The sequence below is a fragment of the Humulus lupulus genome, chromosome 1 (assembly GCF_963169125.1).
Source record: "Humulus lupulus chromosome 1, drHumLupu1.1, whole genome shotgun sequence".
In the NCBI taxonomy this organism is placed as follows: domain Eukaryota; kingdom Viridiplantae; phylum Streptophyta; class Magnoliopsida; order Rosales; family Cannabaceae; genus Humulus; species Humulus lupulus.
In genome coordinates this window covers 94,046,151-94,062,305 of record NC_084793.1, presented here as the reverse complement: position 1 = coordinate 94,062,305, position 16,155 = coordinate 94,046,151, and the positions used below count along the sequence as shown (strand labels likewise).

Genomic DNA, 16,155 nt, shown 5'->3' with positions numbered 1-16,155 from the left:
TGGTAATTTTTCAATGACTTCCAGCTTTGCTCTATCCACTTCTATGCCCTTGTTAGACATTCTATGGCCCAACACAATGTCTTCTTGAACCTTGAAATGACATTTTTCCCAATTGAGTACCAAGTTTGTTTCTTCACATCTAGCCAAGACTTGCTCCAAGTTAGCCAAACAAGTGTCAAAGGACTCTCCAAATACTAAAAAATTGTCCATGAAGACTTCAAGAGACTTTTCCACCATATCTGAAAATATCGCCATCATACAACGTTTGAAAGTAGCGGGAGCATTGCACAGCCCAAACGGCATCCTTCTAAATTCCATAAGGACAAGTAAAGGTAGTCTTCTCTTGGTCTTCTGGCATGATGGAAATCTGATTATAGCCTGAATACCTGTCAAGGAAATAATAAAACTCCTTTCCCGCCAACCGATCAAGTATTTGATCAATGAATGGCAGCATGAAGTGGTCTTTCTGAGTAGCCTTATTCAGCTTCCAATAGTCCATACAAACACGCCACCCCGTCACTTGTCTTGTGGGAATCAACTCATTATTTTAATTAGCCACACCTGTGACTCCACCTTTCTTAGGAACACAATGAATCGGGTTGACCCAAGAACTATATGAAATTGGGTAAACAATTCCATAATCAAGCCACTTAATTATCTCTTTTCTAACCACTTCCTTCATGATAGGATTAAGCCTTCGTTGCTACTTAATAGAATTATTACAACAATCCTCCAACATAATTTCATGCATACAAAATGAGGGACTTATACCCTTGATATCCGCCATGGTCCAACCAATGGCTCTTGTATATTTCTTCAAAACAGCCAGCAACAAATGCTCTTTTTCAGCTCCTAATATGGCTGAAATAATCACAGGCGAAGTCTCATTATTTCTCAAATAGGCATACTTCAAGTGATTAGGCAAAGACTTCAACTCTAATTTTGGTGGCTTTTGAGTAGAGGGCTTAGGAGGCTTAAAATTCCTTTCCGACAAGTCCAAGGACTCAAAAGGGCTCCTAAATTTAGTAAAGGGTTGCTTTGACTCCACCCATGTAACTTGGCTTTCTTCCTCTTCACTTAAGTTTTCAAGCTATTCAAGTGACCTCACCCCCATTCCATCTTTAAAAGCTTCCTTGTAGAATTTTTCAGCGACAATTGACTCAATTACACTCAGCCGAGAGCACTCCTCAATCTCATCTGGAAACTTCATAGCGTTGAACACATTAAAAGTCACTTGTTGGTCATTCACCCTCATAGTAAGCTCCCCTTTTTGTAGTCAATCAAGGTCCTTCCAATAGCTAGAAATGGCCTACCCAAGATAATATGAACATCTCTATCTGCTTCATAATCAAGAATGATGAACTCAGGCGAAAAATTGAATTTATCAACTTGCACAAGTACATCTTCAATTTTTCCTTCCGGGTGTGCCATAGAACGATCTGCTAATTGCAAAGTGACTGTGGTTGATCTTGCTTCTCCAATCCCCAACTTCTTTAAAATTGACATGGGCATCAAATTGATACTAGCCACCAAGTGACAAAGTGCTCTACAAACATCTCTACCACCAACAGAACAAAGAATTGTGAAGCTGCCCGGGTCTTTCAATTTAGGAGGAATTTTATTCTTCAATATAGCACTACAACCTTCAGTCAAAGCCACCGTTTCAAATTCTCCAAGCCTCCTCTTCTTAGTTAAAATATCCTTCAAAAACTTCACATAGTTGGGCATTTGCTCCAAAGCTTACACCAATGGTATATTGATGTGAAGTTGTTTCAAAACATCTAAAAATCTCCAGAATTGACCATATTGTTGCGGCTTTTGAAAGCGCTGAGGAAATGGTGGAGGTGGCTTGCTCATAGGCTTCTCTGTAGCATTTTGCTGGGTAATTGCTGTAGCAATTGCTTCAGGATCAGCATTTGAAAATTTTGAATTCACAGCTTTGTCTCCCTTGTCCACACTACTTTGAATTGAAGTGGGCTTGCTATTTCTCTTACAATTATCCTCAATCAATTCCATATTTTTACCACTCCTCAAGGTAACCGCCTTGCAATGCTCTTTACCATCTTCCCTTGGATTTTTGGCATCACTAGGCAAGGTGCCTTGTGGTGTATTCCTTAGCTCATTAGCTAGCTGCCCCAATTGAATCTCTAAGTTCCTCAAGGATGCCGCTTGGCTATGAATCACAACATCATTCTTGGCCATATATTCTTTCATTAAACTCTCCAAAGAGCTTGATTGAGACACTTGAGGAGGAGGTGGTTGAGCTCTTGGTTGTTGTTGACAAAACCCTAGTGGATATGTAGGCTTGTTTTGCATTGGTGCTCCGCTTGAACTAGCTCCTTGACCCCCCCCCCCCCCCCCCCCATTAGAAGTTTGGATGCTGCCTCCACCCGAGATTATAAGAGTTCAAATATGGGTTATTACGGTTGGCATTTTGATTTCCCACATAGAAAACTGAAGCGGGATTCGAAGAACAACTCTCAAATGTGTGCCCATCTGCACAATAAACACATGATACATCATCAACTTGTCCCATAGCAGCTGCTTGTACCATTCCCCCCAAACTCATGTTCTTGAGAAGGTTAGTCATTGAAGAAACTTGAGCAGTCAACGCTGTCAATGCATCCACTTCAAGTATACCAGCCACTTTTTGACTTGTTGGGGCTCTAGCATTGGACCACTGATAATTGTTGCTAGCCATCCTCTCCAAAATCTCATAGGCTTCATTGTAGGACTTAGAGAGAATAACCCCATTAGCTGAAGCATCTAACACCATACGAGTGGAAGAATTGAGCCCATTATAGAATGTTTCCATTTGGATACAATGCGGAATCCCATGGTGTGGACATTTCCTCAATAACTCCTTGAATCTCTCCCAAGCTTCACAAAATGATTAATCTTCCAACTGTTGGAATGACATGATTTCATTGCGAAACTTGGCATTTTTGGTGGGAGGAAAGTACTTCATCAAGAATTTTTCAACCAACATTCCATGTAGTCATTGAGTCGGGAGGAAGGGTGTTGAGCCAAGCTCTAGCTCGATCCCTCAAAGAGAAAGGGAACAACTTCAACCTTAGGGACTCATCACTCACTCCTTGTAGCTTGAAAGAATTGCTCACCTCCAAAAATGAACGAAGATGAAGATGATGATCCTCAGTAGGCAGCCCACTAAATTGACCCACTATTTGCAACATTTGGAACATCACAGGCTAATAACTTGAATTGGGGTGCTTGAATTTCAGGCCTAACAATGCCCGGATTGAGCTCATTGAACATGGGGGCAGCATACTCCCTTATGGCTATCTCTCTATCACCAGCCACAGCAATCGCGTTAGCGACATTATTAGCACCCTCAACTCCTTCACCCTCTTCAGCCATATTAAGGCGATTTTGAGCCCGTTGTTCCCTTAGTCTTCTTATAACTATTCGTTCAATCCCAGGGTCAATAGGAGCTAGGTCAATGTCTTCTTGCTCATTCATACAGTAAATCACCTGAGAAAACACAAGAGCAAGCAAAAAAGGTCACTTCAACAAAGAAAAAAAAATTGCAAGTAATTGATATTACAAAAATTTCTAATTCCAATCCCCGACAATGACGCCAAAAACTTGTTGTGATAAATTTATAATCGATTTTAAATACGCAAGTGCACATAATCACACAAGTAATATAATGATAAGTAGATCGTCTCCACAGGGAATGCAAAATAGAAAAATAAGCAAAACAATGACTAAATAACTTAAAAGTACTAAAAATCAAATGGGTTGTTTTTAGGCAAAACAAAATATTAAAAAGATGGAAGTACTGAAATTAAAACCGAACTAAACAAGAAAATTGAAAGAAATATATGGATTGCAAAATGGACTTGAATTATTGATTCCCCCTATATTAATCATCCTGAACAGATTGCGGCAACAATATTCTAGCAAAACTCCCAGGTTAACAAGAATTCATTAAACACTCACAAAACTTTCCCAAATTTTATGACATTAATTCTTTTACCTAATTAAACACATGCTTGTGCAAAATCAGATTTAAGAATGCAAATTCAAAGTTTAATTCTCAAAAGTTACACAAGGCAAATAACACATCCCTATGTTACTTACTAACATAATCTAACCTAGATTATGACTTGTGTCATCCAAGTTCTGCCCATTATATTTAATCTTTCCAGCATTAAACATAATTAAATATCTTACCATTGTTGTCCAAATAACAACAAGAAATTAATATAAGCACACTTGAATGAACAAGAGAGATTTCACTAAAATAAAGTGCAAGAAATTACTAGACTATAACGTAGGGTTCATCAACAGTTCAAGCCACCTAAAAATTTGTTCATGGCTGAGTTAATAACATTAATCCACAATCAATACAGCCCATAATATTCATATTTAGAAATCAAGTCAGAAAATATAAAAATAAAGTTTAGAAATAGAAGAAGGAACAAATCCAATTGATGCTTGAGCTTCTCCTTTTTCGTCCTCCTTCCTTCTAGCTGATTTCTGGTTTTTCTTTCTTCTTCTTGCTGGTTTTTCTTTCCAAAAATGGCAGCTCCTTTATTTCGCCTGAAGCCTCTCTAAGTATCATCTAGGTTTCCTCATTTTACCCTCTTTTTACCATATTCCCCATCTTCTTGGTAAAAACGTGGGTTTCCTCTTTTATTTTGGCAATTACTCTCAATTTTTGACTCATACTTTCTATACTTGCCACCTTAGCCACTATTCTAGCTCACCCCTTTGACTTTCCACGTGTTCCTAGGTGTCCAAAAGCTGCCTGATCAAAATGCTTCAGCAAAAGTTGCTTTGCTGCAACAAAACCTGATAATTCAACCATCAAAAATTCAATTTAGATAGTTTCACATGTTAGTTCATTCTTTGTACAATATTTTTTCATGAAACTATTATCTTCAACCCATTAGCTATTAAAAACTACAAAAATAACTAAACTTAACTAAGGTCATAAAAACACCAAAGTTAGCTACAAAAGCTAAAAATACACTAACATCACCCACGATTTTTCCACAATTATAAGCTCAAAAGCACATGAAATAACTCTTTATTCAAGAGTTATCATAAGCTAAGGCAATTCTTCCAGGTGCATCCCATCAAGGTCCTCACGAACCACCCCTTGCGACAAGTCCTCCAAAAGCCAAAGTCGTCCGAGAGACTCCTGAAGTCATTTTGACATCTCTTATCTCCCGAGGATGGCCATAAAGGGGAGGCACCGTCAGATTTCATCATCGAGTGCATGGGAAATCATGAAGGACCTATGAGTGCCCAAGTAGATGAGCCCATGTGGAAGCTATATGTAGATGGGTTGTCAAATGAAAATGGTGCCAGGGCATGTCTCATTTTAGTATCCCTCGAATAACACAAGGTCCACACCACCCTAAGATTTGAGTTCCACACCTCTAATAATGAAGCAAAGTATGAGGCGCTGATTGTTGGACTTCGAGTTGCACTCGAGCTTAAGGTCGAGGGCCTTGAGATTTTCAATGACTCGCGGCTGGTAGTTAATCAGGTACTCGGGGAGTATCAGGCCCAGGGAACGAAAATAGTCGCTTATCTTGCAAAGACCTAAGAGATGCTACATGGCTTCAAAAATTTACAATTCGACAAGTGCCACGGGAACAGAACTCGAACGCTGACACCCTGACCAAGCTTACAACCACCAAGGATGCTGAACTAATCAATGTAGTCCCCATCAACTACTTGTCTTCCCTAAGCATTTCAGCTCCCGATGAGGTGGAGGCAATCTAGCCCCAGGACGGTTGGATGATGCCCATTATGAAATATCTCGCCTCGGGGGAGTTGCCGTAGGAGAAGAAAGTGGCTCAGATGCTACTTTAACAGGCACCTCAGTATATTATCATGGAGGACAAGTCATATAGGTGGGGATATTCGTTGCCTCTGTTACAGTGCGTGTCCAAGATAGAAGCCAGTATGATACTCCGAGAAATGCATGAGGGTTTTTGCGGGGACCACGCCGGGGGGCTGAGCCTTGCTAATAAAATCTTGAGGCAAGGATACTTTTGGCCCACCATGAACAGAGATGGGATGGACTATGTCAAGAAGTGTGACAAGTGCCAATGTTTTGCTGACATACCTCGAGCTCCTCTGAAAAAGCTCACTCAAATGACGAGTCCTTTGCCCTTTGCGGTCTAGGGCATTGACCTTATCGGGTCACTACCCATGGGAAAAGGAGGAGTGAAGTATACGATAGTGGCGGTTGACTACTTCACGATGTGGGTTGAGGCTAAGCCACTTGCTACTATCAACTCCAAGAAGGCTCTAGACTTCATCATCAAGAATATCGTTTGCCACTACGGGCTCCCTAAGAAGATATTCTCCCCGATGGTCTATAGTTCGAAAATGAGGTGTTCACAAATTTTTGTTAGCGACACGGGGTTATGAAAAACATTTCTTTCGTCGCCCACCCTCAAGAAATGGGCAGGTGTAAGTAGTCCACAAGACGCTCAAAGCCACCATAAATAAAGGGTTTGAGCAGGCAAAAGACGCTTGGCCTGAGGAGCTGCTTAGGGCATTGTGGAGCTACCACACCATGGCCAGGACCTGCACTGGCCACTCGCCATTCTCAATGGCTTATGGGTATGAGGCCATGCTTCCAGTTGAGGCAACAATCTCCATGCACTCATGAGACACGTATGACCTGACCACAAACCACACTTTACTCTAAGAATCCATGGACCTCATGGAGGAGCTCCATGCACCTTCTCAGCTTCGAGTAGCATCCTACCACTAGAAGGTGGCCAGGTATTTCAACTCTAAAGTAAAGGATAGAAAGTTTGGGGTTGGAGATTTGGTGTTGCAAAGAGTCTTCTTAGCCACCCAAGACCTTGGTGCATGAGTGCTGGGACCTAACTGAAAGGGCCAATACCAAGTCGAGAGTGTTGTATGTGTGGAGACATACAAATTGGCCCGACTGAATGGGAAATTGATATCCCATGCCTGGAATGCCGAGCATCTAAACTGGTATTACCAGTAATGTGAGTAGTCAACTTTAATAATTTTTATAATCTCCCTTGTAGCTTCCAGGCACATTTAATGGAAACCGTGTATATAAAACAAGGTAAATAAGAAATTTGTTGGTCTGCTTATAATTTTTAGTTTCCTTTATTCTGTTAGTGCTATGCGTAGAGCTCCTGCTTGTTGGTCTGGACAATTGAACGCAGACTAGTCTCTGATCAATTGGGGGGCATGAGGTTAGGGCAGTGGGGAACAACCTAGGAAATGAAGCTTGTCGAAAGCGGAGTAAGCCTTGTGTCACTACCCCGAGAATAGAAAAACCTAGGAAACTAGTCTTGATTCCATGACCTAAGAAACTAAGGTGGTTCCAACCAGAGTAGGGGTTAACATATAGAGACTATGGTGCCCATAGCTCCGCCCGCTGTAGCTCCAGCCCCGGTGGCCCCAGTAGCCCTGCAGCTACTCCATCAGTCCTGATCCCGAGGATGGTGGCTCCAGGTGAGGTCATTCACCTCGAGGTTTCCTCCCCTCCAGATGGGGGATTCTTTGGGAAGGGTAAGGAAATCCTTTCTAATGTGCCCGTCTCACCTCTAGTCAAGGCACCTAGGTTGATAATCTTTCCAGAACACTATGACGAGGAAGATTTGGAGACGCACAAGTGGATCGTTGAGTACTACAAAGCCCGTATTGATGATGGTGATGAGGACTTTAAACTCCTTGCTGAGTTCTTACCGCGAGGAGTTCGAGCCTCTTCTCATGGGGAGAGTAAAAGCTAGGGTTGTTTCGCTTGCAACAGAGCTTCTTCATGGGTTAGCGAGGTCCCTGTGCGAGTTTCCTTCTCGTAGCTTCACTCGTTATGGTAGCGACAACAAGGTTTCACTCGTAGCCACCAGTCACCATTCATCCTTGAAGGTAAGTCTTCTAATGTTTACCTCAATTCAGTGTCTATTTCTCCATCTTTTTTGCTAATTTGATATTCTCATTTGGCAGACTGTGGCTTGATGCGGTTCTTTAAGTTGAAAGGGGATAGGGAGGAGCTGGAACAGTTCCAGGAAACCGTGGTCCCTTTGGAGGAGCACTCATGAATACAGATGGGAGTGGAGGACACGATGGCCTGTTTCTGCAAGGTGGAAGGTCTATTGGCCACTGAGCGCTCAAGGCTATCCCCTTCGGGAGAAACTTTCTCTAATTGTTAGAGAATGCCACAGGTCGCACCCGGACCGTTGAGGAGGAATTGAATAAAGCTCACAAAGTGCTCTGGTTGAGCCAGGCGAAGTCTTTGGCACGTGCCGAGGAGCTGAAGAAAACAAGGGAGTACACTGCATGGGCCACCAAAGAGGCTGAAGACCTCCGTCACCGAGGAGAAGAACAAGAGAAAGAACTTAATGCAATAGTCGATGATACACTATGTGTTGCATGACAGAGCAACAGAGATATGGATCTCTCATTCACCGAGGAGCCCAATATGAGGACAATGTTCGAGGCACGTCTTGAGGCAGAAGAGGCCAGGGCAGCCCTGGAAAGGGAAGCTTTGGCGATGGATCGAATTCCCAAAGTCAACCCTGTGATCGAGATGGTGGCAGAGGTGCCCACAAACCAAGGGCCCTAGTAATTTTGTCGTGTATCACATTTTAGCTAAGTAAGACTGCGTACCATAGTTTATTGGGGTATAGACAATCAACGCTCGAGCCCTGAGCACTATTGTAATTATTTTTCCATTAAACTTATGCAGCCCACACTACTTTATTGCCATGATCGCACTATTATTATCGAATTGACATTTAATAAATAGGCATCATGGACTTTGCTAATCCAACTCACTATACTCATGAGAGTCCCAAGTTGTCGAATCATGTCTTGTGCTTGAGTCTTGAAGACTTGAGAGTTTTTATCGACTTCTCTTAGTACTTTGGAAATTATTAGGCATTTAGTGTTGCTCTGTAGGCTCACGGTCCTTTAGAGTAACTTTAACGCGCTGTCAAGTGAAACTTGATGCGGCCCTACGTCCCCGAGTTCCAACGACTCAGGTTGGAGCCTGCCTGTGGTACTTAGAGCTTGAGAATCTTCCTGTCAGTGTTTATACACTTGTGTATCTAGTGTTTCATCTTAGGCTAATGCCACCAAGTGATCTATTTGAGAGGGTTCTGACACCATTTAATGCTTTGACCTGACCAATTCAGATAGGCCCATGCTTTCTGCACAAAGGAAATAAACTGGTTAAATCCTTGGAAGGAAAGAAAGCAGTGAAAACAAAAAAAAAATGCATGAAACTAAGTACAAATATCCTCGGGAGCCCACTGCGATCAAGCTCCTCTGAGTGAAGGACGAAATGGGCGAATTCATGGATAAGTCGACCCATCTCCTAATTGAGGTTGGTCTCGTACTAACAAAACCAAGTGGCATGCATAGACGTCACCTCATGCAAAGGAACAAGACCTTAGGGTGCCTCTTCCTCCTCGGATTGCGAAGGAATACGTCGATGAGATCCTGATAGTCATGATACTCTTCCTCTAAAAACGACGCCCCGAAATTTTCCCAGACATAAGAAGAAACGACGAAAATGAAGAATGGTCGGGACATGTTCCCACCTCTACATGCTTAGCATAATGAAGGATAATTGGGGATTTACCTTGAGGCATGGCAGACGACTCAAACCCCGCTTCGAGCTCTGCCTCGAGCTCTTCGTCTTCCTTTGCCTCTGTGACTGCCTTGATGGCGAGGACGCTCTCCGTATGATCCTCACGAAGGCGTTTCATGTATTCAAATTGTTCCTTGGCCGCCACATAGTCTGTGTGGAGCCTCTCCTCGTGCCATGATTGTAACGCGGTAAGTAATGAAGATCGTTACATTGTGTATTTAAAATTGTGCAAGATTTGCTAATTAAGTCGTTTGAAAGTCAATTGACAGGTTAGGGTTAATAGATTTTGATCATAAAATGGTTGAATTTTATTAAATAAGAGTTTGATACACGGGATCCCAAAAATAATGTTTACAAGGTGGTTACAACCTTCAAAAGTAAATACAGATGCAACAAGCCTAAATGGAAAAATTCAATGTTGGCTTTAGTCCCTGTAAACCCCTCGGCCGTGGCGATCGAGCAGCTGCTGATGTACACATTGCCGCCAAAGCTCTCCAACTCATGGCTGGTCCAGCTTTCCCTTACCTTTACCTGCACCACGTAGCACCCGTGAGCTAAAGATCACCAAGAAAACTAAATTCAACAAGCATAGATAACAACAGAGTGTGCATAGTAGACTTAGATCAACCAGTTCAGTCAATAGCAGTATACAAGCAATAAGATAGGCAATAATAAACAGTTTAATCCAAACATATAATTCAATCTTAATACAATTAGTTAGGTGTCGGGACCCTTAGGCAGAGCCCTTTAGTTTTTTAGATGATCCCTACTTGCTTAGGTGGAGCTGCGTTCAGTACGCTTAACATCAGCCCCAGCTCCCTTACGCTGGACTTTCTCATCAAACATAGCAAATATACAGGTTGTGAAACACGCAATCGAAAGCAGCACGAGCTAACCACCCTATCCAGATATTTCCAATCACAAATACATTTATAATCTCACATGTATTCATTTATAGGGAATCTCAGCCCTACTCACAATTCGGGTGCAATTTTCTAACCTCAGATTCTGAGCTGAAGATCTATAGCGTTCCCGAGCACGATCCTTAATTCCGAGCCTTAATTGTAACCCTATTCAAAAGGGAAAATGTATAACTATTAAAATCCAACCCAATTAGATGCTTTGGAATAAAATACTAGCCTCTGGGACCTTAAATTTTACACAACCGGGTAGTTGAATTCATCCCGAGCGCCTACGTTCAAGTTCCCGAGCCCAAAGACCTATTTTGGCTAAGGCTACCAAGGTGGACCGTGACCTGGCCCTAAGGGTCGCTGCGCACCCCCAAGTCAGAGGCGCCAGCATCAAGTCCCAGAGGTAGATGGGCCGCAACTTGCCCACAAAACAGCAAGCCCCTCAGGGCTTCTGGGGTCACACGGGCCACGGCGCCCATGAACTGGGTCGCAACGCGCCACCGTGAACCGAGAAATCCTGGGGCTTTACTGCATTTTCTCCCAACGTACTTCACCAAAATCTAACCTATCATGCATCAAAACCAGAATTGAGCCTCTAAACCTTATTAGTCCTCTCAGAGCAACACAACCACCTAGAATTCTAACCGAAATCCTCATAAGAACCCACAATTCATAAAAATCCCTGTGAAACTTAAAAGCTTAAAGACACCTAGCTTAAAGACACCTATACTAACAACAGAATTCCACCGTTAATTCACAGCTATAACCTTACCTCAGTTAATGGCTTTAATCCTCATCTATTCCTTTGCTTGCTCCTAGCTTAATTCCTTGAATTCCCAGCTCAATTCCAGCTTTTCCCTCAAGAATTTCCCTAAGCTTCCAAGCACTCAAAATGGAGAGAGAGAGAGAGAATGTGTGTGTGTGTGTGTGTGAGAGAGAGAGAGATAGAGATAGAGATTGTGTTTTCCTGATGTTTCTAGCTAACCTCTAAAACCTTTCCTAACTATATCCTCTTACATAAAGACTAAAATGCCCTTAGCGATAACTCAATCGTTTATTGCCCATAAGGGCAAAACAGTCATTAGCCCCGATTCCCGCTAGTTCCTCAAGTGATCCTACAAATTCTCAATTAATCCCGACATGCCCAACTAATTACCAAGTACTTACCATTACTCGATAAGTCCTAGATATAGGTCAAATTTCCCAAAATACCCCAGGCTCACCCCGAGCCGGGTATTAAACCCTACTGTGACTATTTTGCTAATCTAGTCACTAGGATCGCCTCGAGCCGAATACTGCAAATATATCCACATAATAATGTAGTCTCAATCAATTAGAAAATATTATCACATTTATGCTCGCAACGAGCCAAAAATTACAAATATGCCCTTATAAACAAGAACGGGCCCACATGCATGTTTGATACACAAAAAATGCATATAAATATATTAATATTATCATATAAATCATGCATGCCACGTAGTCATGCATTTAATAAATAAACCACACATATATCCAATTATGTCCTCCCGTTAGGTTAATCAAGGCACTAAACCTTAGTATTTTTGGGACGTTACAACTATCCCCTCCTACTGAAAATTTCATACTCGAAATTTACCTGAATAACTCGGGATATTGATCCCGCATAGCCGACTCTAGCTCCCAGGTCGCTTCCTCGACCTTGCTATTCCTCCACAGGACCTTGACTAGAGGAATCGTCTTGTTCCTCACAACCTTATCCTTTCTGTCCAGGATCTGAACTGGTTGCTCCTCATACGAAAAATCTGTCTATAGCTCCAGATCATCATATCCCAATACACGGGTCGTATCTGAGATGTACTTCCGAAGCATTGAGATGTTGAATACATCATGAACTCTTGATAACGACAGTGGCAAAGCCAATCTGTAGGCTACCTGCTCGATCCTCTTTAGGATCTCAAAAGGTTCTACGAATCTAGGGCTCAACTTGCCCTTTTTCCCAAATCTCCTCATCCCTCACAATGGTGAAACTCGAAGAAATACGTGGTCTCCTACGTGGAACTTCACATCCATACACTTAGGATCAGTGTAGCTTTTCTGTCTCCTTTGTGAAGCAATCATTCTAGCTCGGATCTTCTTAATAGCTTCATTAGTCTTCTGAAACATCTCCGGTCCTATATACTTCCTTTCCCCCATCTCATCCCAATGAATGGGCGACTTACACTACCTTCCATGGAACATCTCATATGGAGCTACTCCAATCATTGACTAGTAAATATTGTTGTACGAGAACTCAATCAACAGGAGGTACTTACTCCAAGACCCCTCAAAGTCTAGTACACATGCTCTAAGCATATCTTCCAATATCTGAATTGTCCTCTCAAACTGCCCATCTGTCTGAGGATAAAAGGTTGTATTGAACTTCAACTGAGTTCCCATAGCCTTCTGCAAACTACCCCAAAACTTAGAGGTGAATATGGGATCCTGACCTGATACTATAGACTTAGGAACCCCATGAAGTCATACGATCTCCGTCACATACATCTCTGCATACTGATCGACAATATAGATTGTCCTCACTGGTAGAAAGTGAGCTGACTTGGTGTACCTGTATACTATCACCCACACCGAGTCATGTTGCCCCCACTGTCCTGGGCAAACCTCCTACAAAATCCATGGTAATATCTTCTCACTTCCACTCGGAAATACCCAAAGGTTGTAACAACCCTGCTGGTCACTGGTGTTCAGTCTTTACCTGCTGACAAGTTAAACACTTGGCTATGTACTAAACCACATACTTCTTCATCCCAGGCCACCAATACAAAGTCCGTAGATTTTGATACAACTTTGTGGTGCCTAGATGGAGTGAGTATGGTGTAGTATGAGACTCATCAATAATATCTCGTTTAATACCTGTATCCATCGGAACACAAACTCGATACTTATACCTCAACAAACCCTTCTCTGAAATGGAATAATCTTTAGCCACTCTAGCTAGGACGTCCCTCCTAACCTCCTGCAGCTAGGTATCGCCCTTCTGGCCCTCTCTTATCCTCTCCAAGAAGGTAGACTGTAAAGTAATATTGGCCAATTGACTGACTACAAATTCTATCCTCACTCTAGTCATTTCCTCTACCAATTCCTTCGATATCTGCTTCGAGCTAAACAACTTTCCTAAGCCCCTGTGGCTCAAAGCACCTGCCACTACATTGGATTTTCCTGGGTGATAAAGGATGTCATAGTCATAACCCTTCACCAATTCTAGCCAACATCTCTGTCTCATATTTACGTCCTTATGGGTGAAGAAATACTTCAAACTCTTATGATCAGTGTATATCTCGCATTTCTATCCAAACAAATAATGTCTCCATACATTCAGTGCAAATACCACCACTGTCAGTTCCGAATCATGGGTAGGGTATCGCTGTTCATATTCCTTCAGCTGCCATGACGCATAAGCAATAACCTTCCTACTATGCATCAACACACATCCTAATCCCAGTCTCGATGCATCGCAGTACACTACAAACTTATCCTTATCCGAAGGAAGACTCAGCACCGGAGCAGTAATCAATCGTTGCTTCAATCTCTGGAAACTACCCTCACATTTTTTTGACCATGTGAACTTCAGATTCTTCCGCGTCAACTCAGTCAACGGTGTGGCAATCTTTGAAAATCCTTCCATGAAGTGTCTGTAATATCCAGCTAATCTAAGGAAACTCCTAACCTTCGAGGCGTTCCTTGGCCTCGGCCAACCCCTAACTGCTTCTACCTTGGTCAGTTCCACCTTAATCCCATCTCCACTGAAAATATTTCCAAGGAATGTTACCACCGGTAACAAGAACTCACACTATTAAATTTAGCGTAAAACTGAAGCTCCCTCAATCTCTGCTATACCAGTCGGAGATGCTGCTCATGCTCTGCCTCTAAACAAGAGTAAACCAGGATGTTGTTGATGAAGACAATCACAAACTGATCCAAGAAATCCTTGAACACCATGTTCATCAAATCCATAAATGTTGTTGAGGCATTGGTCAATCCAAACGACATGACCAAGAACTCATAATGCTCGTACCTTGTACGAAAGGCCGTCTTCGGAATATCCTCGTCTTTGATCCTTAGCTAGTGATAACCAGATCGAAGATGAATCTTTAAGAATAGCGCTTACCCTACGACTGATCAAACAAGTTATCTATCCTTGGTAGTGGGTACTTGTTCTTGATAGTCAACTTGTTCAGTTCCCTGTAGTATATACACATCCTTAGAGTCCCATCCTTCTTCTTCACAAATATAACTAGAGCACCCCATGGCGAGAAGCTAGGTCTGATAAATCTCGAATTTAATAACTCTTGTAACTGTATCTTCAAGTCCTTTAGCTATGTCGGAGCCATCCTGTATGGTGCCCTCAATAGTGGTTTTGTACCCGACGCTAACTCAATGACGAAATGAATCTCTCTGTGCGGCAGCAGTCCTGGTAAGTCCTCAGGAAATACATCCAAGAACTCACACACACCAGTCTAGTCTCTCTTAGCACCACCGACATGACTCTAGTGGTATCCACCACACTGGCTAGAAAACCTACACAACCTCCTTGTAATAGGTCTTTGGCCCTCAACGCCGATATCATACGAATGCGGGGTCCATGCACAGTACCCACAAAAACAAATGGGTCCTCATCCTCAGGCTCAAAAGTCACCATCTTTTTCCTACAGTCTATGGTTGCCCCATATCTGACTAACCAATCCATCTCCAAAATCATGTCGAAATCATCCATACTAAACTCAATCAAGTCTAATGATAGTTCCCCACTTTCAACCATCATTGACAGTGCTCTAATCCATCTCCTAGAAAGTACCAGTTCCCTTGTGAGTAGTATAGTCCCAAACCCCGCAGTATAATACTCACTAGGCCTACACAATCTATCAATCACTTTGTTAGAAACAAATGAATGTGTAGCACCAGAATCAATCAATACAGTATAAAGCTCACCAGCCACTACTGAGGGACTAGCCTCAGCCTCTGTCTGTGTCAAGGTGAACACTCGAGCTGGATTCAAGCTGTCTGCCTTCCCTGGTTCCTCTTTCTTCAAAGTCAGGCAATCATTCTTAAGGTGTACTACCACCCAAAACATGTAACAAGCCTTTGCTCGACATTTGCCCAGATGGCACACTCTGGGTAGCTCCTCCATGTCGCACTACCTCCCTAGCGACTACGCTGGACACCCCGGCCCCTCCTATCAGGAACAACAGTGGTTGAGGTATTAGGGATCTTCCTCTTCTTATCACTGGGGCCTCCGCCCCTACTAGACCCTGTAAGTGGAGGCACTGTCCTACGAACATCCCATCTCCCAGTGTTCTCCCTCCATATTTTATTCTCTACCTCCTCAGTAGTGAGGGCCTTCTTAACCACTTGGGCATAAGTTGTCTCCCTAGGTACTGATGTGATCCTTAGATCTTGAGCTATCATAGCATTAAGCCCTCAAACAAACCTGTCCTGTCTAGCTGCATCTGTAGGCTCTAGATTAGGTGCAAATTTTGCTAGCCTATCAAACTTCAGAGCATACTTAGTAACTGTCTTTCTATCCTGTACCATCCCAATAAACTTATTCACCTTTGTCACCCTGATGGCAATACTGTAGTA

At 42.6% G+C, this 16,155-nt stretch overlaps 1 protein-coding gene and 1 non-coding gene across 2 annotated transcripts; one reads left to right on the top strand and one right to left on the bottom strand.

The window, feature by feature from the left end:
* Positions 1–1,251: 1,251 nt before the first annotated feature.
* LOC133818388 (uncharacterized) lies at positions 1,252–1,728 on the bottom strand. Its single transcript, XM_062251245.1, has one exon. It carries the CDS (start codon positions 1,726–1,728, stop codon positions 1,252–1,254), a length of 477 nt encoding a protein of 158 aa, XP_062107229.1.
* A 1,103-nt stretch (positions 1,729–2,831) lies between these two features.
* Positions 2,832–2,938, top strand: LOC133813164 (small nucleolar RNA R71). The gene has a single exon (XR_009884203.1). It is a non-coding gene; the product is annotated as a small nucleolar RNA R71 (small nucleolar RNA).
* The last annotated feature ends 13,217 nt before the right edge of the window (positions 2,939–16,155 follow it).

Coding starts and splice junctions, on each gene's coding strand:
- LOC133818388 (XM_062251245.1), bottom strand. CDS start 1,728: ATGCCCAACTATGTGAAGTTTTTGAAGGATATTTTAACTAAGAAGAGG.